The sequence below is a fragment of the Physeter macrocephalus genome, chromosome 5, assembly GCF_002837175.3.
Source record: "Physeter macrocephalus isolate SW-GA chromosome 5, ASM283717v5, whole genome shotgun sequence".
Classification (NCBI taxonomy): domain Eukaryota; kingdom Metazoa; phylum Chordata; class Mammalia; order Artiodactyla; family Physeteridae; genus Physeter; species Physeter macrocephalus.
In genome coordinates, this window is record NC_041218.1 from 93883240 (window position 1) to 93907224 (window position 23985).

A 23985-nucleotide genomic window follows, 5' to 3' on the forward strand; every position below is an offset into this window, starting at 1 on the left:
CAAAATATAGCAGAGGGAAGAACACTCCCAAACTCATTCTATGAGGCCACCATCACCCTGATACCAAAACCAGACAAAGAAACTACAAAAAAAGAAAACTAAAGGCCAATATCACTGACGAACATAGATGCAAAACTCCTCAACAAAATACTAGCAAACAGAATCCAACAGCACATTAAAAGGATCATACACCATGATCAAGTGGGGTTTATCTCAGGAATGCAAGGATTCTTCTATATACACGAATCAATCAATGTTATAAACCATAACAACAAATTGAAGGAGAAAACCCATATGATCATCTCAATAGATGAAGAAAAAGCTTTTCACAAAATTCAACACCCATTTATGATAAAAACCCTCCAGAAAGTAGGCATAGAGGGAACTTACCTCAACTTAATAAGGGCCATATATGACAAACCCTCAGCCAACATCATTCTCAATGGTGAAAAACTGAAACCCTTTCCTCTAAGATCAGGAACAAGACAATTTTGTCCACTCTCACCACTATTATTCAACATAGTTTTGGAAATTTTAGCCACAACAATCAGAGAAGAAAAAGAAATAAAAGGAATCCAAATCGGAAAGAAAAAGTAAAGCTGTCACTGTTTGTAGATGACATGACACTATACATAGAGAATCCTAAAGTTGCTACCAGAAAACTACTAGAGCTAATCAATGAATTTGGTAAAGTAGCAGGATACAAAGTTAACACACAGAAATCTCTTGCATTCCTATACACTAATGATGAAAAATCTGAAAGAGAAATTAAGGAAACACTCCCATTTACCATTGCAACGAAAAGGATAAAATACCTAGGAATAAACCTACCTAAGGAGGTAAAAGACGTATACTCAGAAAACTATAAGACACTGATGAAAGAAATCAAAGATGACACAAACAGATGGAGAGATAACCATGTTCTTGGATTGCAAGAATCAATATTGTGAAAATGACTCTACTACCCAAAGCAATCTACAGATTCAATGCAATCCCTATCAAACTACCAATGGCATTTTTCACAGAAACAGAACAAAAAATTTCACAATGTGTATGGAAATACAAAAGACCCCGAATAGCCAAAGCAATTTGAGAAAGAAAAACAGAGCTGGAGGAATCAGGCTCCTGGACTTCAGACTATACTACAAAGCTACAGTAATCAAAACAGTATGGTACTGGCACAAAAACAGAAATATAGATCAATGGAACAGGACAAAGGATTAATCTCCAAAATTTATGCAGCTCCATATCAAAAAAACAACCCAATCCAAAAATGGCCAGAAGACCTAAATGGACATTTCTCCAAAGAAGATAAACAGATTGGCAACAAACACATGAAAGGATGCTCAACATCACTAATCATTAGAGAAATGTAAATCAAAACTATAATGAGGTATCACCTTACACCAGTCAGAATGGGCATCATCAAAATATCTACAAACAATAAATGCTGGAGAGGGTGTGGAGAATAGGGAACACTCTTGCACTGGTGGTGGGAATGTAAATTGATACAGCCTTGAGTTATTTGTAGTGAGGTGAATGGACCTAGAGTCTGTCCTACAGAGTGAAGTAAGTCAGAAAGAGAAAAATACCATTTGCTAACACATATATATGGAATCTAAAAAAAAAAAGAAAAGGTCATGAGGAAGCTACGGGCAAGACGGGAATAAAGATGCAGACCTACTATAGAATGGACTTGAGGACACGGGGACGGGGAAGGGTAAGCTGTGACAAAGTGAGAGAGTGGTAGTATATATACGGACATATATACACTACCAAATGTAAAATAGATAGCTAGTGGGAAGCAGTTGCATAGCACAGGGAGATTAACTCGGTGCTTTGTGACCACCTAGAGGGGTGGGATAAGGAAGGTGGGACGGACATGCAAGAGGGAGGAGATATGGGGATATATGTATAGCTGATTCAGTTTGTTGTAAAGCAGAAACTAACACACCATTGTAAAGCAATTACACTCCAATAAAGATGTTAAAAAAAAATAAGCTACAAGGATATATTGTACAACATGGGGGAAAAAGCCAATATTTTATAATATCTATAAATGGAGTATAACATTAAAAAATTGTACACCTGTAACTTATAATATTGTACGTCAACCATACTTCAATTAAAAAAACACTTAAAGAAATAACACTTAGACCTCAATTACCCATTTCATATCTAATTTATTTCCATCTGGCTGTTTGGAGTATGCTTATATATAAGATTCATGAGAAATTAATGATTAGATCAATTTGAGGAAAAATACACTTTTCTTACCCCTGGTGTTTTACTCTGGACTTGTACAAAAGACATATTGGGTTGACAAAGCATTAGGCTGAGGAATTGAGGTCAAGTGGAAAGGGGTGATGATTTTCAGAGTATTGAAATCAATGCCATTGCTTTCTTGTAATGGTATTTAGATGGAGTAACAGATGCTGGGGTTGGAGCTATACTTTAAAAAGGGTCCTGTTTGGTGAACAGGTCCGACTTACTGGATGGACGGATGACAATGTTATTAGAAATTGCAGCCCCGCGTTCGTTCCTGGCTGTACACTGATAAACTCCTTCATAGGTCTCTGCTTTCCCCTCGCTCATGATGTTGACTGTGAGGGTTCCCGAGCCAGACTTCATGGTGACAAGAGGGTCTTTATCTATGTCGAAATGAGTCCCATTTCGGGTCCAGGAGAAACTGCCCAACGCACAAAGGATTAAGCTTGTTTACAGCCCAGAAAAACAGGATTATTTCCTCTCTAACAAATTCCTAGCAGTTTTCTGGATTTCTAAATAGTGATTAGATTTTAGTATTCAGTAAAAGAGCAATAGGCTCCATACCTAAAATGTTTCATTGAATTTTGACTTAGAAAAAAGTGCCGGCCATACATACTAAGGTACATGTCTTCATTAGAACTAACCAAAATCTGACTCAATAAAGAAATCATGCATACAAATTGCCTGTCATTTTTCAAAGAAAATATAGGAAGTGGGTCTCCGAGGCACTCTCTTAGAGCTTTATTAGCATTTTTATTGTAAACTCCATTGTTCACAGAATTGATAACCTGCATATTAAGATTTGCTTTGGGCTGAAGTGTAAGAAGAAAGGCCTTCACAAGTACGAATATATGTGTGTGTTTAAAAGTGATAAGACCAGTGTCAAGTTACCAAAATGCAAAGTATGAGCTGGGAGGAGAGGAAGAAACATGAGTTCAATGGTGTTTTAAGGGTCGGTCATTAAAAGTGATCATTGTATATCGAATATATTTCGAGAATTTTTAATTCTAGAGATGACTTTTGTAAATTTCTTAGGAAGTATTTCAAATTGTCAACCGAAAGTCTTCTTTTTCAGTTTTATTTACGTAAAAGACTGCCTGCCTTATATACAAGTCTCAGTGCCCAAGTAATCAAATACTTGATAACTGGTCACACATCAACAATGGCCATGCTCTTAACAAAAGCATGAATCTCTAAACTTTCCCATGATTTCCAAGCCCTCCTGGATTTCCTTTCCCACTGCTTATCCTTACAGCAGGAGTGGTCACAACTCCTAGGGTAGGGGACAGCGGTGTTGGCTGCTGCTGGCTTATCGTAGGTAGAGGCCAGGGATGCTGCAAAGTATCCCACAAGGCACAGGAAAGCTCTTGTCTCCACAGCAAAAAACTGTCCAGCCCAAAATATCAACAGAGCTGAGGTGGAGAAACCCTGCCTAACAGAGAGTTACAGGAGGTATTAATTAAATGTTAAACTAAAAGGGGTGTCATCAAAGGACATCACATTAGGGCCTGAGTGCTCGGGGGTGTCTAATAATACGACAGAAGAGACTGTTTTGAAGCTAACCTTTGATGGAAGTTTTTGATATACTTTGGTAATTTTTTTCTCCGGTGCCAGTCTGTGATAGATTAATAAGGCTGGTCATAGACAAACGTGGAAATAAAATATTGAGAAAATTTCCCTTCTTTATAACTTAAAAAAATACACCTTATCTCTCAAAAATAATAATCCAATTCTCCAGAATTTCCACATATTACTGGACAAGTTACGGATCATCCACTAAGGAGCTGTGGGACCTTGGACAGGTTAACCTAGCGTTACTGGGCATCAGTTCCCCATCTATAAGATATACTGGTTGGACCAGATAATGTCTAATGTCTCTCGCAACTCTAAAAGGCTGTACAGTGCTCACGCCAAGGTGCATATGGAGAATCCTGAGTGCTGAACACTGCCATGTTTGGAAAACCACTTGGGCCTATTTTATAGACTTGTAGAGAGCTAGGAGAGATCTTCGAAGTTGTCAACTTCAACTTCTTTATTTTACATTTATCTGTAAACTGAGGCCCATAGAGAAGGAATCTGCCCGTGTCATAAGGCCATCAGAAGGCTCTTTCCACATCTTTCCACAATTTTTTAGCATATCACAGAAAGCTATCAGTATGGAAATGCAACCATCTGGGTTTTTAAGAAGAACCAACTGAATTTAATTAAGCAGAGAGACAAAACAATGAACCTACAAATGATACTTTAATAATATGCAGGACCCGAAATTGACTTCAACATGAATATTGATGCTTATTATCAGTATTATAACAGCAGAAAGCACACCCACCTTGGAGGAGGTTTCCCTTTGGCCTCACACTGGATTACAATATTCTCCCGTGGGTCAATAATGTAATCTTTTGGAGACTGTTGAGTAATGGTTGGAGGTTGTACCACTTAATGGTAGAAAGAAGAACAATGTAAAGAAATAAATCATTTAATCATAATAGCAATCACTTTTTTCTATATCAAAATCACTTACCCTAGACTAAATATGCTCCAAATGTTTTCAGTAATTTCCACTGTGGTAACACACCCCCTCAGCAGATTTTTAGCTAAAAGACTCCTAAAATTTTGGAGTCAAGGCATAACTCCCTTTTGGTAACTTTATATGTGCTCATAAAGCCCATTTTCTCACACTGAAAGTCTGGGAAAATAATGACCAATATAAGCTTAATATTAAGATAGTTTCATTTCTGATGTAACAATGAGAAATTTCTCTGATAGCTTTGATTCAAATGATGCCTTTCAATGAAATTTAAGTTAGGAGGTAAATTTGCATCTTTCTTGGGAAAGAGTTATTGACTTGTGGTTCATTACTGGGCTCATGTAAATTAATACATTGGTAACAAATACATTTGAGAAGCTAACGTGAAAAAGATGGTTAAAATTAGAGACTTGAGACATGTCTTATTAGAGCCAGGAGGTAGGTAGCTACTAGGAACAAAGACAAAACAAACTTCTTTAGAAGAGAAATTGAATTGGGAAGCTCTCTGTTTTAGGAAACAATATTCTCATTTCACTCTTCGAAGTGTTATCTGATCATTTATTATCAAAATGTAGGGAGAAACTGTTCTGATCTGCAGCAACTGAATCTGAAAAAAGATGGTACGTGGACATTTGATGTTCAGGTCACTCTAAGATTACCACGTCTTCCTTCTTGTGAAATCAGAATCGCAGAGTGTAGAACAGGAAGGGACTGGAGAAATAATCCATTTCAACTTCTTTTGTTGCTCAGAGCAGCAAAATAGCTTGACCAGGAAGGCACAAAGCAGAGAAGAGAAGCGAACTCTCCTGGTGGAAGCCACTGCCTTGCACAACTCGAAGGAGAGCTGTTTACACAGACCAGTGGTTCCCAACCAGGGGCAATTTGCCCCCAGTCCTTGGGGGACATCTGGCCACGTCCAGAGTCCATTTTGGTTGTCACCACTGGGATGGGGGTGGTCCTGGCATCTGGTGGGTAGAGGCCAGGGATGCTGCTAAACATCTTACAATGTACAGGACATCTTTACCATGTAAAGACTTATCTGGATCATTTTTCATATTCTGGATCATCCCTTTCCTCTCCGCCTATGCTCTGTGCTTCCTTTGTGAAACTTCTTCCACCTGTCAATCAAGTATTTCCCAAAGCTTAATAATCGTCCTCAGCTTTTGTCTTTCTTTCCTGCGGTGAATTGTTGCCAGGGCTAAATTGATCATTTCCATGTTCAGTGCCTTATAAATCTGTAAACATGGATCTCTTCTCTTGCTTTGTCTGCAGTCTCGGGGCTGCTCACCAGACATCTCTTACTAAACATCCAAATAACACCTAAAATATAGATAAAAAATGAAACTCTTAATTGCCATCATTTATTGTGCACCTATTAACTGCGGGATACTGCAGAGCGTCAATTTCAACTCCTTTAGCAAGATCCGTCCCTTCCTCATCCTCCTTAGCCAGCGGCTCTTCCAGCCTCTAGCACTGTTCACAGGACACTCATTCTTCTAGCCGGCAGTTACCAAAGCTGGTTAACAGTTTGGGCTAGTCGTTAAGAACTAGTCTGTCTATTTCTTACCAGCTGTGAGACTTCAAGCAAGTTTCTTAACTTCCGTAAGCCCTCGTTTCCATAGAGGAAAAGTAGTATCTACCTCCTAGGGTTGCTGGGAAAATTAAATAAAATAAGTTGTGTAAAATTCTTAGTACATTCCAGTCCTGTAATGGTTCAGTGATGTTAGCTATATTTAAATTACTATCATAATCATTTTTAATTAGGCCAGCTTCACTTTGGAGCGATCCTTCAGGCTTCGGGAGTAGAGAGTTTGGGATGATGGAAAGAAGCCTAGAATTTCCCACTCAGGGACTGGTGGGCATAGGTGGTGGGTAGGGGGCTTTTTAGGAGTGACTCAGTCCAATTCTTTGTGCTTTTCTGTAAGTGACGGAGGTGCAAGGGTGATGGCTGCAGACCCAGAACTTCTATTCATGTGTCTGTAACAGAGCTGGTTTAGCTGTCACGCATACTGCTAGGAGTTCACCACCTAGATGTACCTCTCTGAACCATGCTTAGGTCATCTGGCAACTAACAAGGGCTTTGAAGTAATAAGGGGAAAAGGTGATTTGGTATAATTTTCCTGGCTAATCTAATATCAGAGAATTTTTCAAATGCCTGAAAACTACTTTTTTAGGTAGATGACAGATGTTGCCCCACTGTCAGAGGCAGCGGTTTTTGATTAGAGCACGATGTGAATGGGGATACCTGTCTTTTGCACACATCAAAACAATACTCAAATTCTCTGGGCCATTATACTGATGACACTTAGAAACACTAGTCTACCCAGTCCTACAGGTTGAAGAAGTTTGAGAGCGAACTCGGGTGAAGCATTTTCATGCACCCACCTCCTATACATACCCAAAGACATGTTTTTATTCCAGCAAGCCTTTAATAGCATTTAGAACCAGACATTCTCTTCAAATTTTGTGAATTTTCTCACTGAGTTACATCAGATGTGAACAAAGCTCAGAAGTTAGTAGCCCAGAATATTGGTAAAAGAAAGACAGTAATACCTGAGCCTTCAGAATTCATGCAAGGAATACATTAAACCTGCTTCTTGGAATTTAAAGGCAATGATTAGCCACAGTAAACACACACGCTTAAAAAGACGTTAGTCACGAAAACAAAATCGTGCGTTTTGATTCACAGCATTCATTCAAAAACAAAGACACAGTCAAATTTTCACACTGCCTGGTAGTGACAGAAAGACACTTACAGTCTTCAAGAAGTTTTGCTTTTTCCCCATCAATATCAGCAGGTGAGTGGGCAAACAGGATTAAAGAAAACCAGGTGTTAGTAATAAGAACATTAGCACCCTGATGATAAAAGGGGCATCTTGCCTATTTTACTTGACCTAAAAAACCAGTAGAGCAAAGGTGGAGGTTGTGAAGTAGCGAGAGAAAGAAACTCCCATTAAAGGTTTTGTTTATTCCTGAAGCAGACCTTTCTACATACACACATGGAAGAACAAAAGGGATGCTGTAGGCCAAAAAATGATTCTGCCAGGAATAGGAATGGCTAATTCCATTCCATACGTGTGGTGCTGGACAAGTAATTACATTCAATTGGAAAAACAGCTGAAATCTACAATTAATCTGAGTTGTCACATACTGTGTTGTGTCTGATCCTATTATCCCAGACATCACCACGCACACGGTGATAATACCTAACAATGGGACATCGCTACGGTGACAGTGCTCCATCCAAGCCAAATCCAACACTGATTTGAGATTTTTATATTTCTACGGTTAATCGCCAAGTCAGGAATTGCACTTTTCAGACTGTGAGCATGTTTCCGCTTCAGAATTCCTCAGTCACCCAGGGTTTGCTAGTACCCACCCCAAGGAGCAGCTCATGGAAAGGGGGGATAAGCAATAGGGGCAGGGAAGAAATTCCCTTAGCATGCAAGTCACATGATTCTGCTGTGCCGCCTGTCATTACCACTCGCAAAGGTTAATGCAGGAGCGCCTGGGTTGCCTGTGACTTTCTTTTCATCACGGTTCTGCTTTTCTCCATGAGCAGCAATAACTGAGTTAGCCGGAGGTGACTGTTTCCCTCTGATTGTAAGACGCAGCAGTCAGATTAAAGGGGAATGTATTTAACAGAAGAGAGAACAAAAGCATTTCTCTCAAATGCTCTTTCTTCTACACATCCATTAGGGCGAATGCTTACTTAGGCATTCCAACTCCAATGGGCTTAACCAATCATATCTCTCTTTTTTTTTTTTTTAACTGAAATTAAGGTCACTGAACATCTTTTGAAAAGAAGGAGAATGTTGCATTTTCTTACACTTTAGACTAAAGATGCACAGAAAAGTACGGGGCCAATCACATCTCTTCTTAATTGTATTCCCACTAGCAGTTGCAACCTCTTTGGCAAAAAAAAAAAAAAAAAAAAAAAAAAATTGACATCCCAACAATTGAATCGCCCCGGGAAAGTGTACCTTCCTTGTACCTTGGAAAGCTCGCCAAACAGATGTTCTATTCAAGAAGCTAATGGATTTAAAGAGGTCATGCTGATTAGGGATGAAGAAGAAATCAATTCAGAAGTACAGTAACAGTCCAGATTTCAAATTCTGCTTTCCGTTGCAGGAAAAGTGACCCGTTGGCACCTAGCATTATCTTTATTTCTTACAAACGGGCCACCCAGCCCAGGGAGAGTGCAGTATATTCAGTACTTTATTCAGGAAAGGGTGGGCTCCTATAGTAGCTGTTACTTGCTCCATTTTAAACAGTAATTTTGCCGAAGACTTGTTTTATTCTCAACATTGCCATCTTGGTCTTTGATCACCGTTTTGAAAACAAAGACCTTTCACTAGGCTCTAGATAAGATCTATTTCCTAGCTCTAAACTCATATTTAAGATCCAAAACTCAAAAGTGAATTTTGCCTTGTCTGAATCCAGAGACACGAGCCGTGGGTAGTTTGGGGAAACAGAGGGGCGTGGGGTTGGCTGAGAGATGATCTTTTCACTCTTAGCGTATGAAGAAAGAAGGTGGAGATTCGGGGACAGGATAAGGGGGGCTGGGGGGGTGTGTCTCTGTGATCATTTTAAAGCGATTCCCATAGTTTTCTTGCGGGACGGCTTCTGTAAAGAGTTGCCTGTTGGGAGGATAAGGGCAGCTCACAATTCACTCCTTCTCTGGTCAGCCCCCCCACGGTACACCAAAAGCACCTGAGGGGAGGGAAAGATAATGACAGGGAGGGGACAATGTGTCTGACCGATTCAATGGCCATTTCTAGGGCCTGATTCTTTATAAACACAGGGTGCTGAAGGTAAAAGCCAAATTAGTTTTGATTCACTTTTCAGGATCACACGGACATCTCCTCCATCCACACGGTTCAGAGTGATGGTAAATGCTGGGGAGGGTCTGACTCCCGGGCCGAACAGCTTTCCAACGTTAATACTTACGATCAAGAGGGACTTCCAGTGCACTAAGCATCTGGCACAGGAAGAGTATCAGGGGTGCTCTGCCTGCAGATAAGTGCTTCTTTTTCGGCATCATTATTTTAAGCTGCATTAGCTGAACTCCCGCTGAGCCCCACAAGCTGAATTTCCTTTTCTTCTTTCACAAAAGATGTGTGTGCAACGTTTAAATAAGTCTCATGCAGGAAACTGGAAAAGGATAGGAGAAGAATTATAGTGCATTTTTTTAAAAAGGAGGACATGAAGAGAGGAAATCGGCAGCACAGAAAATCAGTTCTGTATTATACATGAACTCTAAATGGAATTCTAACTTGTAAATATTTCACTCTGAAGACTGGGAGAATCACTTATGTATAAATCAGCTAAAATTAGGTCAGACATATTTGTAGGGACGTCAAGCAAAATCTGCCAACTTTGCCATCCTTCTGGTTTTTCCATTTTAAATATCTGCTTTATATTAGAGGCTACCATGTTCCTAACAGATCAGGAAAACTTGGCTTATAAATCGGTTAGAAGGTGTGCCTTTGAAGGGGAGGCCTAATGGTTCTCCTTTCTAGAGATCACCTCTGGGAAAGTTCAGGGCATGGTTGCCAATTTGCTTCAAACCCCAAACACTGATGTACCGGTTGAATTCTGATTTACCACCAAGAATTCTGGCCTTCTCCATCTCCTACCTAGGCCGTGGCAACAGCTATGCCTGGGCTCTGAGTTCCAGGTCTCCCTCACTGCAGTCACCCTCCTAAACAGTGCTGATTAGTTTTCCTAAGGGTCTTTGGTTACGTACTGGGAGTAGTCCCATGGGACCTACCCGATTAAAGTTCAAGATATCCTTAAATAAAGAGATATGGGAACATATGTATATGTATAACTGATTCACTTTGTTGTAAAGGAGAAACCAACACACTATTGTAAAACAGTTATACTCCAATAAAGATGTTAAAAAAAAAAAAAAAAAAGAAAATTACTGAGGCAATTGGCAAGATGTGCCAATTGACTCTATATTTGACTCTGTATCAAAATTACACTTTCTAAATTTGATACTTACACCGTGGTTGCATAAGAAAATAAAGACAATAGCTTTATTCTTAGGAGATGTACACTGAAAAAAAAAAAAAAGATATCCTTAAATAAGTAATATAAAAACTTGAATGACCTGGTCTCAATTTATCCCACCAACCTCATTTCCCTCTATCACCATGTAAGTATTCTTTTTTGTTTGATTGTCTGATTCTGCTTTTCCTTCTTGGGTCAATCCTTCACTACGCTTTGAATTTTCCTAACTTCTTGCCTTGGTTTATTCTATTCCTTTTACCTGGAATGCCCTCTCCACCATATTTCCTCAACAATGTCCACTGGATTTCCTTATAGAGCGTTTATTAGGTTGGCCAAAAAGTTCGTTCGGGTTTTTGGTGCCATCTTACGGAAAAACCCGAACGAACTTTTTGGCCAACCCAACATGAGCTGATCACTCAAACTAGAAGGCGTTTCACTCTCTGAGAATCCTTGAAATGATGTTTTATTCATCACATATAGTATACAGGTAGACACAGTGATAGACTTTTTTGGGGGTATGCATACTCTCTCCCCTACTCCTTCAGGCAAAGATTGAGCCTCTCCCATCTTTGTATTCCTCTCCTATGTGCAAGATAGTATGCCTTGCACATGAAAGTGCAAGAGAACATGAGCACACAGAATACAGACCTCTGTCCTACAACAGACCTCTACCTGGAATGACGGGTTTAATCACATCTTCTCATTAATAAAGAGAAGTGTGAGTGACCAATGGCTCTCTTGAGAAGGTAGGGATGTCATTATTATACACGAAGATTGTTCTTACAGCTTAGTTACTGGTGTAATCGTGTATTTTTAAAATGTCCATCTTTCCCACTGAACTGGAAACCTCGAAGGGTAGGGACCACATCTTTCCTGTTCCCCACTGTATCCCCAGAGCTCATCACAGTGTCTGGCACATGGTAGGGAGTAAATAAATATTGGTAGAAAAAAAGTGAAGGGGGGAAAAAGGGGAAAGGTGAGGTTGTATTCAGATAGGCACTCGGACCACAACCTGCCTGAGGCTATATTTATATTTACACTACTTGGCTTAAAGACCAAACTCTTGTCAATATGGTCAAATTAGTTGGCATATCATGTCTGTGTATGGAGGAGAGCTTAAATGTATAAAAGAAAAATGAAACAATGCTGACAACATGTAAAACACATGTTTTACATGTGTTTTAAACTCAGCTAGCAGCTGAGTTCTGATTTGAACCTGATTAAAATTATAGTTGGACATTTCTTGCTAAACAAATACAAAAATTATGCTAAACATAGACATTATACATATATAAATATTATTTTGTGCATGAAACATCCATACTGTGTGGTTTCATTTAAGATCCAGGAAATTTGTCTTTCCATATTATAATATATAAACGATCATGACCATTAAACATCGAGAGGCCGGTAGAAAAGCTCGCCCAACCATTTCTAACCAAAATATAAACCAGACTGTCTTTCTGTGCATGCAAAGCAGATCTATACCATTTAATCGAATTTACTTAGGTCTCTCGAGGTTTTTTTTTGTTGTTGAAACGCTAATTGTGAATTTACACATAAGCTTCAAGGAAAATTAACATAAATGGCACTAAAACAAGTCAATGTTACATACTACACATACTGAGGGAAAACGACAGAACCAAGCACCAAGAAAACAAAAGGCATACCTGCCTGATTTGTGTGTCACGCTAAGTTTATTCAATTTAAGTGCCTAGCTTTCTGAACAGACGCCAGAGAACTAAAACACTTTCTAAAAGATGTACTAAGAAATTGTAATGCCCGTAAGATCTTAAGCAACTACATACAATTTCCAAATTCTTCCTTCATTATTTACTTTGCCTGGATGCCTTAACGCCAGAGAACTAAAACACTTTCTAAAAGATGTACTAAGAGCCCTCCCCTCGCCTTCTCTCCCCTCCCCTCACCTTCTCTCCCCTCCCCTCGCCTTCTCTCCCCTAACCCTCGCCTTCTCTCCCCTCCCCTCGCCTTCTCTCCCAGATGTACTAAGAAATTGTAATGCCCGTAAGATCTTAAGCAACTACATACAATTTCCAAATTCTTCCTTCATTATTTACTTTGCCTGGATGCCTTAACTATGCATCCTTCAGAACAGAGAAAACAATGAGACAACGTCATATAAAAGAAAGTATCATTCAACCTGCTTTGCCTTTTCAGAATATAGACGGAGTAAAATATTCCACATTAAATCACAGTGTTATATAAAGAAAAAAATAAAAATCTTAAGAAAAACGGAAACAACACTTACTTAAAGAGACATGAGTAAATCTTCACAGTGAGAGGAGGTCATGAACTACAGGAAAGGAAGATGTGGTCTCTCTTCAGAGCTGTAAGTTCATTTAAACCAACAGCCACAAAATCATCTCCAGTGTAGATTCTGTTTGGGGAGGACAAAGCAATGGCCCAGCCCACCCTCCAAATCCTGCTCATGGAAAATCACCGACTTCTCCTATGAATGCCATCACAGGTGAATAACCCAACACCCAAGGACACCATTAGGTCCCCGGCACTCAGTCACAGTGAAAATCAAATACAGCTACAGAAAACTGAGCTTTCTCTCTTGAAGAGTGATGGGCTTTGCAAGTCTCACAAAGAAAGAACATTGCTTCTGCCCTCGGAGTACCTATGTCAGCACCCTGCCCTGCCAGGAGCCCACCTGTCTTTTAGTTTACCTTGGAAAAATGATGGTCATTGTCTCTTACATGAGAATTGTGAACTAAAACTAAATGGTTAATGCAATGACATTAAAATGAATGAAACCTCCATTTGAAATAGCAGCATCTTGTTTAGTCAAGGCTAGAGGGCATGTTACCACAATATAGCTTACGATTTTCAAAAAATATTTGCCACAGACATTTTAAAGCATGCTTGAATGAGGCAAATGATAGGTTCATCTTCAGAATATAAATCATCCTGATATTTAAAACCACATATATTGTTAAAATAACCCAGAGTAATGATAAAGAGCAAAGCCTTTTACTATTTCACTTCATTTCACTCCGTTCAAATCAACTTTTCATGTATTACCTACAGAATCTCTTAACAAAGGGACTTCCCTGTTGGCGCAGTGGTTAAGACTCTGTGCTCCCAATGCAGGAGGCGGGGGTTTGATCCCTGGTTAGGGAACTAGATCCCACATGCATGCTGCAACTAAGTAAGCCTGCCTGTTGCAACTAAGACCTGGTGCAACCAAATATATTAAAAAAAAAAAAAAAGAATCTCTTCACAGAAGGAAAAAAAAACTCTCCCTCTTGTAGTAAACTTTTTATCATTAGGAAAGAAACGCAATTCAAGATTTCCGTACTTCTTTTGCCTAAAATTCATATTAAACCATACAGCACATGTTGCTTCACATTTTTACCATATATTTTAAAAGAAAAACCTAAGGTTTTGACAAAGGATTCAGATTAAGCCCAAGAAACATAGCTCTCTTGTTGCTTAAGAAGTCTTGTCATTAGAAAGAAAAGAAAATCTTTGTTTTTCTCTAGTGAAAACTGAAATTATTTGAATAAAAAAAATATAGCAGCTCTCCACTAGAACCAGAAGGCCATGCATTACTTACCACTTCATTCTAGCCTGTCCGTACTTTTCAGCTTCCCAACATGGGTGGTTCAATGCTGAGTGCACAGTGTAACACGATCTACTCTCTAAGCCAGTAAACAAAGATGCTTATGTGACTGAATGCCCTTTGGCACACTAATTATTGCTCGGGTGAGCCCTCAGCGGCTGGTCTCACTGAGTGGATAGCTCACTGGAAGTGGCATCATCTTGACTGTGAAAGGCGTTTTTCAGCTATCAACTCGGGATGGTTACTTTTCTTTTTAATTGAGATATAGTTGATTTACAATGTTGTGTTAGTTTCTGATGTACAGCAAAGTGATTGTTATATATCAATATACATGTATATGTGTATATATATATATATATATTTTCCATTATGGTTTATTACAGGACGTTAAATATAGTGTCCTGTGCTATACAGTAGGACCCTGTTATTTATCTATTTTATATATAGTAGTTTGTATCTGCTAATCCCAAACTCCTAATTTATCCCTCCCCCAACCCCTTTCCCCTTTGGTAACCGCAAGTCTGTTGTCTATGTCTATGAATCTGTTTATGTTTTGTAAATAAGTTCATTTGTGTGATATTTTAGATTCCACATATAAGTGATATTATATATCTGTCTTTCTCTGTCTGACTTACTTCTCTCAGTAGGACAGTCTCTAGGTCCATCCGTGTTGCTGCAAATGGCATTATTTCACTCTTTTTTACGGCTGAGTACTACTGGGATGGTTACTTTTTATATTTTGTTAAACATTTACCAAAAGGAATAAGCACACTAACGCCCATTCCTAGCCTGTGCGTGTGCTCGTCAATCACTGGTTGTGAGTCTGAGACTATGGAAGGAAGATTAGAGAGAAATGGACAAAGACTTCGTATAATTAACACATGAACAAAGTCATGAACACAAATCTACACAACTCCACTACCAGGAATGCGCCTTAGAAAACAGTAGTTTGGGATTATGTGACTCTAGAGATTGTAACGATCTCTTCAAATAACAAGGCAAACTTTGTGAAGCAAAGGAAGACGTTTCTAATTCCCTCCTAGACCAAAGGGATGTCCCATAATAGAGATTCTACAAGGAATCTGGTAGCTAGAACCTGGAATAGTACCGAAGGAAAGGTGAATAATTAATAGATGTTTTTTAACCAAATAATAGATGACAGGATACATCTTGATAAAAGCTCAAATCTCCATTCCTCAGAGCACTCTGATTATGTTATTTGGTATTCATAAAAATCACAGAAAATAGGAAAGCAGGTATTATACCCATTAAACAGACAAGGAGAAAACCCATCATGGTGTCCACTATTCATTGAGACCTTCTATGTGCCAGGAATCACTCTGAGTTTGTTCCATGTATTAATTTATCTCATCTTGCCAATAACCCCAAAAGGGAAACTCTATTTCATTTCCCAGTTTACTGGTAAGGAACCTGAGATGCAGGATGGTAAAGTCATTTGCTTAAGGGCACACACAAGGTATGTGAAGTGACAGACCCAGAGCTCCAGTTCTTCCGAAAAGTTCTAGAGCTTTCAGCCTGCCACACCCTGAGAAGCCCTAGCATTGCCCTTCTTCTCATATCCTCTTATTCTGCATTCAGCCAATAAGCAAACAGAATTACCAAGTTCAGTCACTGATGTTAAAAAACAAAGTGCTAATGGTTTGTGAATATCTACAGAAGATCTTCCCAGTGTGGCCCAGAGCACAACTTCAGGGGCCCCTTCACACTGGATGGCATGTGAACAGGGCCTGCTGGAATTGTACCACATGCTGGCCCTGGCCTTTGAAAGGAACCACAAGCTAGGACATTGTAGGCAAGACACACTTTTAGAAAGTTAATTTTAAAAGTAGGCAATGTAACTATGGAGAGCAATATGGAGGTTTCTTAAAACACTAAAAATAGAGTCATCATATGATCCAATAATCCTACTCCTGGGCATATATCTGGAAAAGACAAAAAGTGTAATTCGAAAAGATACATGTACCCCAATGTTCACAGCAGAACTATTCACAGTAGCCAAGACATGGAAGCAACCTAAATGTCCATTGACAGACTAATGGATAAAGAAGATGTGGTACATATATACAATGGAATATTACTGAGCCATAAAAAAGAATGAATGCCATCCATGCAGCAACATGGATGGACTAGAGATTATCATACTAAGTGAAGTAACTCAGATAGAAACAGACAAATATCATATGATATCACTTCTATGTGGAATCTAAAAAAATGGTACAAATGGACTTACTTACAAAACAGAAATAGACTCACAGACATAGAAAACAAACTTACGGCTACCAAAGGGGAAAGGTGGGGAGGGATAAATTGGGAATTTGTGATTGACAGGTAAACACAACTATATATAAAATAGATAACTAATAAGGACCTACTGTATAGCATAGGGAACTATATTCAATATCTTATAATAACTTATAATGGAAAAGAATCTGAAAAAAGAATATAAATTTATATTTATCTGAATCACTTTGCTGGATACCTACAACACTGTAAATCAACTATTCATCAATTTAAAACAAAAAGGGAACCACAAAAATTTTAAAAACTAAAAACTAAAAATAAAAATATTTAAAATGCCTCAAAGAAAGTAGGCAATATAGGGCTTCCCTGGTGGCGCAGTGGTTGAGTCCGCCTGCGGATGCAGGGGACGCGGGTTCGTGCCCCGGTCCGGGAGAATCCTGCATGCCGCAGAGCGGCTGGGCCCGTGAGCCATGGCCGCTGAGCCTGTGCATCCGGAGCCTGTGCTCCGCGACGGGAGAGGCCACAGCAGTGAGAGGCCCATGTACCGCCAAAAAAAAAAAAAAAAAAAAAAAAAAAGTAGGCAATATACATGCACATGGTACAACATTCATAAGGTACAAAAGACCATATAATTCAAAGTAAGCAGCCCAACAACCCAGTTTCTCCCCTGGAAGGGTTACTAACACCGTTTTGTGACTTATTCTAGGGATATTTCATGCATGAAGAGGCCTAAAAACATACATAACACAGTATTTTAAGGACCGCTTGGATATAGAAAACAATTTTAAAGCCCTTTTGCCATTGAAGTTAGATCATCAAAAACAGCCACGTCTTTCAATAAAATCTAGTCTTTTGCAACACACGAAATTATTTGGATACGGGCTTTTTCACACCTCCTTAAATTAGCACAGCAATTACAAGAAAGGAAACAGTAAAGGATGATTAACTGAGAGATCTAAAACAAAGGATAAAGCATGCTTATTGAAAAGTCCATATGGGTGAGGCTAATGGCGACCATGACCAAGGGTGGCACCTGTCCCACGCTTGTCCAGCCAATTATCTGATGACAGTTGTCAGAATCGGCTTCGGGGTGAGAGAGCTGACGAGAAAAGGAAGGATGGGCGGAGTAAGAGAGAAAGGGACTAGGGCCTCTCAAAGGACGCCTTCCTCACCCCCACTTCTGAATCCAATCGCAATTAGCTAAACAGATCAGAGAGGAGACTATTCCCTCAATGCTTGCCATGTTCACAGTCTGTCTTTTTGCACCGACGCCACCATCCTGACCGGGGCTAGAAGAATCAGGCGTGGGTGTCTGACCAAAGGTTATGTAGAGCCTGTGAGATGACTTGGCTATTTTAGAGGGCTGGAGAGTGACCAACGAAGTGGCAGTAAATTCCTTTCTCATGGGGAGCATGCATATGAGGCAGAAAGAATGAGTCAACAGTTTGGAGCAGGAACAAAGGCCAAAGATGACACAGAGGAAAGGCAGCATGGGAAACCGTGAGTAGGCGGGGCATGGGAGGTGCCCCGAGCAGCATGAAGCAATAGACAGCAACAAGATCCGTAGAAGCAGACAGTCGCTGAGTGCCCACGGCATTGGCGGGGTGCCTGGCAGGTGAGGACAAGGACTTGCTCCACCTGCACTGTGATCACCAGGTCTCTCAAACTCCTGGCGTCCCAAACAATGTTCCAATTCTCTATGAGGTTCGCCACAATAGTGCTTGCGGTTGAAAGGTCTTCCTGTCTTTCTTCCATTGTGTGAACTCTAAAACGAGCCTTCGCTAACGTGTTAGGTAGACTGTCACATCGGGGTCCACAGGAAGCACTCCTCCAGCACGTGTCCCTTTGTGTAGTCCCTTCTCACTATGGCTCCGGCCTTGGCCATGGGACATGCTTTGGCCAATGGGATTTTAGCAAGGATTATGCAAGCAGAGGTATGATGAGCATTTGCACACTGGGCTTCCCCCTTGTCATGTTCCCTCTGGGAAGCTTAGCTAGACTATGTATGGTGAGAGGAAAGAGTAGAAAGAGACCTTGGGGAGATGAAAGATCATCTTGGACTTTTTGGGCCCTACTGAGCTCCCAGCTAAAATCAGCTGAGTAAGTGACTTGTTCAACTGTACGCAACAGAAGAACCATCTGAGAACAGAACAACCAGATGCCAATCATCTGAGGGTTAACAAACCCTCAGAATTACAAAAAATAATCAATTGTTTCAAGCCACAAAATTGGGAGGTGATGTGTTATGTAGCCACAGATACCTGAAACAATTAAGTAAGATAAACTCAGATCGGCTATTTCTTGCAGCCAGAAAGATGCTAATTTGCCCTTTTAAGAGTTCTGATGATTCAGATGCACGGATCTTCTTAACAAGATCATGGCTGGAGCCACAGCAATCCTAAATGAATAGTCTGGTGATGTCGGTATTCCCTCTAAAATGATCTATCATTTTGTTTTTTCCTAGATATACTTCCTTGTATATATGTTGGTTCAGCCAAAGGACACAGACTTAAGTTATATTTCTCATACAAAACTTGTACTCAGTAAATAGAAAATAGTTACTACTGACATCAAACAAAACTTTTTACACTAAAATAATTGTGGATCATGTCTAATTTAGAGTCTTAGGGATTATATCAATCTATTTCTAACGCGGAAAAGCAAAAATTAAGCTAGAGGACAGGGTGAGAGGGAGCCCTGTGTAGCTCCTACCTTCCCATCTTCATGAATCAGACCAGAATTTTCCAGTGCTCAATCTCAGCTTCTACTTGCACCTATGCACTCACCTACTAAACAGGGAATTGAAGAAAAGGGGAAGGAGAAGGGGAAAGGCAGGCCTTAGAGACAGGTCTCTTCCTTTATCACAAGGTCCGCTTCCCAGGTGATTTCCTTCAGATTATGAAACAGAAACAAAGTTCCAATTTTTAAAAATGGAAAGTAGGGAACTGCTCTAAAGGTGAAGTCTGAGAAATGGAAATTTAATTCTGAATATGGGCCTCGATCGTTATATATTCAGAAACATTTGTCAAGTCACCGAAACAAGTTCTGGCTCTATTTATCTTCTTGTAGATGGAGATTTCTATAAATATCACTGAAAAGATGTAAGGATCAGAAACACTTTATTAAAACCTCCAGCAGAAAAGGCCATGCAGGATATTAATATTCTACATGGGCTCTACCTTACCTATTTGTCAAGTAAACAACACATGGCAACATGGCAGCCATTTAATAGTAGATAACAGCATTCAGGAATGCCTTGGCAGGCTAGTCACTTAAAAAAAATTATGTCATATGTCAAAGATAAGAAGCCAGCATTTACAAACTGTTATTCTTGCGAAATGGTATGAGCCATTCAGGGCGGAGATGCATGGCAGGGGTCAAGATCTCAATGTGCTCTTCTCCTAATGGCCTGAGTTGGGAGGATGGGGAGAAGAAGGAGCTAGAGAGAGAATTAGCCTAAACCGCTGGCAGAAATTAACCCAGAGGTCTCAGCACTTAGCACAGTACAGTTTATACCTCACTCTTGCAAATGTCCGGTGTGGGTGGACAAGGGGCTCTGCTCTAGGCTGACAGAGGCTCCGCCATTTTGTAAGGCTGCCATCTCAATACGTGGCTTCCAGCGTCCCCGTGTTCTCCTGCTCTTAACTGCCACCACCCAGAGGTGACGTCACGTCTTTGGCTCACCACCCATGGACCGGAGGGAGTCAATGACTCCAACCACAGGGGATTCTGGGAAATGTCCAGTGCCTGTGAATATCTCTGGAGCACCACTATCTCTGCCACAGAGAGCATGCTTGGTTCACAGTCAATCTGAAGGTGCCTTCCTGGAAAGAGTTTCAGAAGTCACAGGCTACAGGAGGGCCGCTGTACTGTTTCCTCTCAGTGTTCAGCCAGGGGGCGGGATGATGGTGGTACGCAAGGGCTGTGTGGGTGCTGGCTGGCTGCAACCATCTCCTCTGCCTTCCGTCCGGCTGCATTTCTGAACCAGTCTTTCCCGTAACTTGGGTTTCCCCCAGCCATGGGCCTGGGCACGGGGTTGAGCAGGCAGAATGCCCAGATTGATCAAGTCCAAAGGCTGTCCCTCCTGCCATGTCACAGATGACTATAATCTTCACAGTAACATTTCAAGCTGCATTTTGCTAAGGTATCCAGGCTCTGTATAATCACAACGGGACTGTGAAAATGAGAAATGGAGTCTGACATGACATGAAGAATTGTGTTTTCCACTTGTTATCAGTGCTGGGGAAGGTGTATTATCATAAACTAAATAGCTGGAAATCCTTCATTCCAGCTAGAGGCTGTTTTATATAAAGAACAAATCCCAGCCACTTGCGGATATGCATTTTCTACTACAAAGGATTTACCAGCTAAACAGGGGGGTAATTCATATTTAATTCCTGGAACATTGAATTTTCTTTAAACAGGCTATGTGAAAACCTGCATTTATTAAACAAAATCAGGAAGTGATCATTTGCTTCGAAGAGAATTTGTGAGATTTACTTCAAAGAGCATCCTCCCTCTGGCATTTAGAATAGAATTCAGTCCCCAGGAAGTTAAATATTAGCTCCTCAGGAGTCCTCAGGAGTCCATATTCTCTATAGAAGCAAAGCACACAAAAGCGTGAATGTTAGAAACACTGTTCTCTGCAATGTGCGATTCAATCAAGCCAAGGGTCAAAGCTCTAGAATATTCTGTTTGTGTGCCTTCTCAGGAACCACGTTTTCTATAGAAAGGTCATATTCTATTTCTATCACGACTTACAGGGACTTCATAGAATATGGAATTTCATTGCTATGGTGTGGAAGAAATAACAACTCAAAGAGCAGGTTAGAAGCATCATCCAGAGGAAACCATTCTTGGTCCAAGTTTCCAGCTCCCTGGAAGAATCAGAAGAGAAAAGCCTCTGGTTTTCATCAAAGTTGGTTAATAGGAACCTTAAACCTAGAATTACAGCCTCTTTGCAGCTCTTCAGCTGAGTAGTTCATGAACAAAATTTTTGTAGGTAAACTGAGTTCCTAAAGACAAATATTTGTGGCTTTCCGGAAAGAGAGTTGGGAAGTTAAGAAGAAAAAGTGAGACAGGAGGACAAAGACAAGGCAATAAAAGAAGAAATGCTGCAGCTGTTAGAAATTTCCAAGTTACATTATTATTATTATCACTTTTTTGTTTGGAAATTGTGGTAATTCATAAAGAAGGTGGGCAGAAAAATACCTATGAAAAATAAAATTTTTAAGCACAGGTAAGGAATCGTAACTATCTGAAGGAAAACATTTACACAGAAGCCCCTCTTCAAGGGCTCATGCTTTGACTACCTCTAAGGTCTCTTTCAGCCCTACTCAGAATTACGAGAGCTGCACCTGCTATAATGTAAGTGGAATCTAATAAAGTACCCACCAGCAGTACAGCCATTGAGATACCACAGCAGAAGGAAAAAAAAAAAAAAAACAGGGAAAAAAAGAGAGCTAGGCGTCGGATTCCACAAGGCTGCTGGTTATTGGATCTGATAAAGGTAGGCAAGGCGGGAATGCAGAAATGAGTACTCTCTCAAACAAACGGGCAGGAGGGTGGAAGCAGGTAAGGCTCGTCTGTGCCCAGTGCTTTCTCAGAGAGGAGCGAGCTTCGGGGCTCTCGGCGGACGCTGGGCTGTGGCTTCTGGGTCTGGGCGTCACTTGCTGGATCCTTGTGTCCAGGGGAGCCAAGTTGAACATCTTTTGGAGGCGGGAATTCGAAAGGTTGGCAGAGCAGCCGACAGACTGTAGGAGTGAAGGGGCTGGGTAAAGGATGCAATCAGGAAAGAGGTAACAGGCAGGATACCAAGGGAGACCACCAAGAATAAGGCTGGAGACCAAGGGACCCCAGAGACATTCCCAGAGCAGAAGAGAACAGCTGGATATGGCTTTCACTGGGTATTGGGTGTGAGTGTAGGGGCCACCCAGTCATGGGCAGAAGAAACTTGAAAGTCCTTTCTCTCCCTGCCGAGTCAGCGGGCTCAGGATTAAGTTGGTAAACATCGGGCCCCCCTTTGCCCAACCTCACTAGGCCAAGGGCAGCACCTTAAATTATGTCCAGTTAGCCTGTCTGAGGAAAGCTTTCAAAGTTTAGGTTTTTGTCTACTTCAAGAATTTTTGAAAAGGGTGTTCTAGGCCTTTGCCGGAGTACAAAACTTTATTTGTTGGCCTCCAACTTCTCTGCTAAGTTTTGTAGAGAAAAAAAAGATTTTGTTTTTGTTTTCAGAAGGCCTAACTACCCTTCTAGAAATTGCTCCAGCAGATCTGTCAATACTCAATAGCAGCTCCGGGTTAACTTCTGAGTTTTATCAAAGTTGGTTATAAGAACAGGATATATATATTCGCATTTTTTTCTCTGTCCCTACATTTAACTAGTTCAAGAGACCTAGTTCTTATGTACAGACTTGGCAAACTGGATTAAGCTGTCAGACAGACAAATAAGCACTAGAAAACAACAGCCATGTTTGAAAGGTGTATTCTTGGTTTCCATTGAGAGGGAGGGTTTGAATGGAGACAAGTTATCCTGCATGCATTTCTGAGTGTGCTAAAGGCTGGGGGAAGAGGGGAATGGAGAGTTATTATTTAATGGGCACAGAGGTTCAGTTGTGCAAGATGAAAAACGTTCTGGAGATGGATGGTGATAATGGTTGCATAACAACGTGAATGCACTTAATTCCACTGAAGTGTACACTTACAAATGGTTAAGATGGTACCTTTTATCTTACGTCTGTTCGACATAATTCATGTCCCTGATGTGCTCAAATCTGGGCTTGGGAGAGGGAAGTGTGCTTTAGGAGAACGTAACCAAATGTAAAACAACGTGGTATGTTCTTCACTAGCAGCAGGAAGTAGGATGCAACCAATTCTGTTCAAGAGGGAAGGAGAAAGACGTCAGTATGAAGAGCTGAACTCTGCCTTGGAAGAATAACAAGAATACTCCAGGCAGAGAAGGGAGCCCTTCTACACTGTTGGTGGGAATGTAAGTTGGTAGAGCCACTATGGAAAACAGTATGGAGGTTCTTCAAAAAACTAAAAATAGAGCTTGCATATGATCCTGCAATCCCACTCCTGGGCATATATCTGGAAAAGACAAAAACTCTAATTCAAAAAAAATACAAGCACCTCTATATTCATAGCAGCACTATTCACAATAGCAAAGACACGGAAACAACCTAAATGTCCACTGACAGATGAATGGATAAAGAAGATGTGGTATATATATATATATATATATATATATATATATATATATATATATATATATATATATATATATATACCACAGAATATTATACAGCCAACAAAAAAATGAA

General features: G+C 40.3%; 1 protein-coding gene across 1 annotated transcript in view; it reads right to left on the reverse strand.

The window, feature by feature from the left end:
• The window catches only part of NRCAM (neuronal cell adhesion molecule), a 320145-nt gene that overhangs the window by 79284 nt on the left and 216876 nt on the right, over positions 1 to 23985 (reverse strand). Inside the window, exons 4-7 of the mRNA XM_024115099.3 lie at positions 10806 to 10859; positions 9746 to 9949; positions 4598 to 4703; positions 2493 to 2689 (exon numbers count right to left, since the gene is read on the reverse strand). Coding sequence (XP_023970867.1) covers positions 2493 to 2689; positions 4598 to 4703; positions 9746 to 9854 — 412 coding nt within the window. The 5' untranslated portion in view covers positions 9855 to 9949; positions 10806 to 10859. The remainder of the gene's footprint in view (positions 1 to 2492; positions 2690 to 4597; positions 4704 to 9745; positions 9950 to 10805; positions 10860 to 23985) is intronic.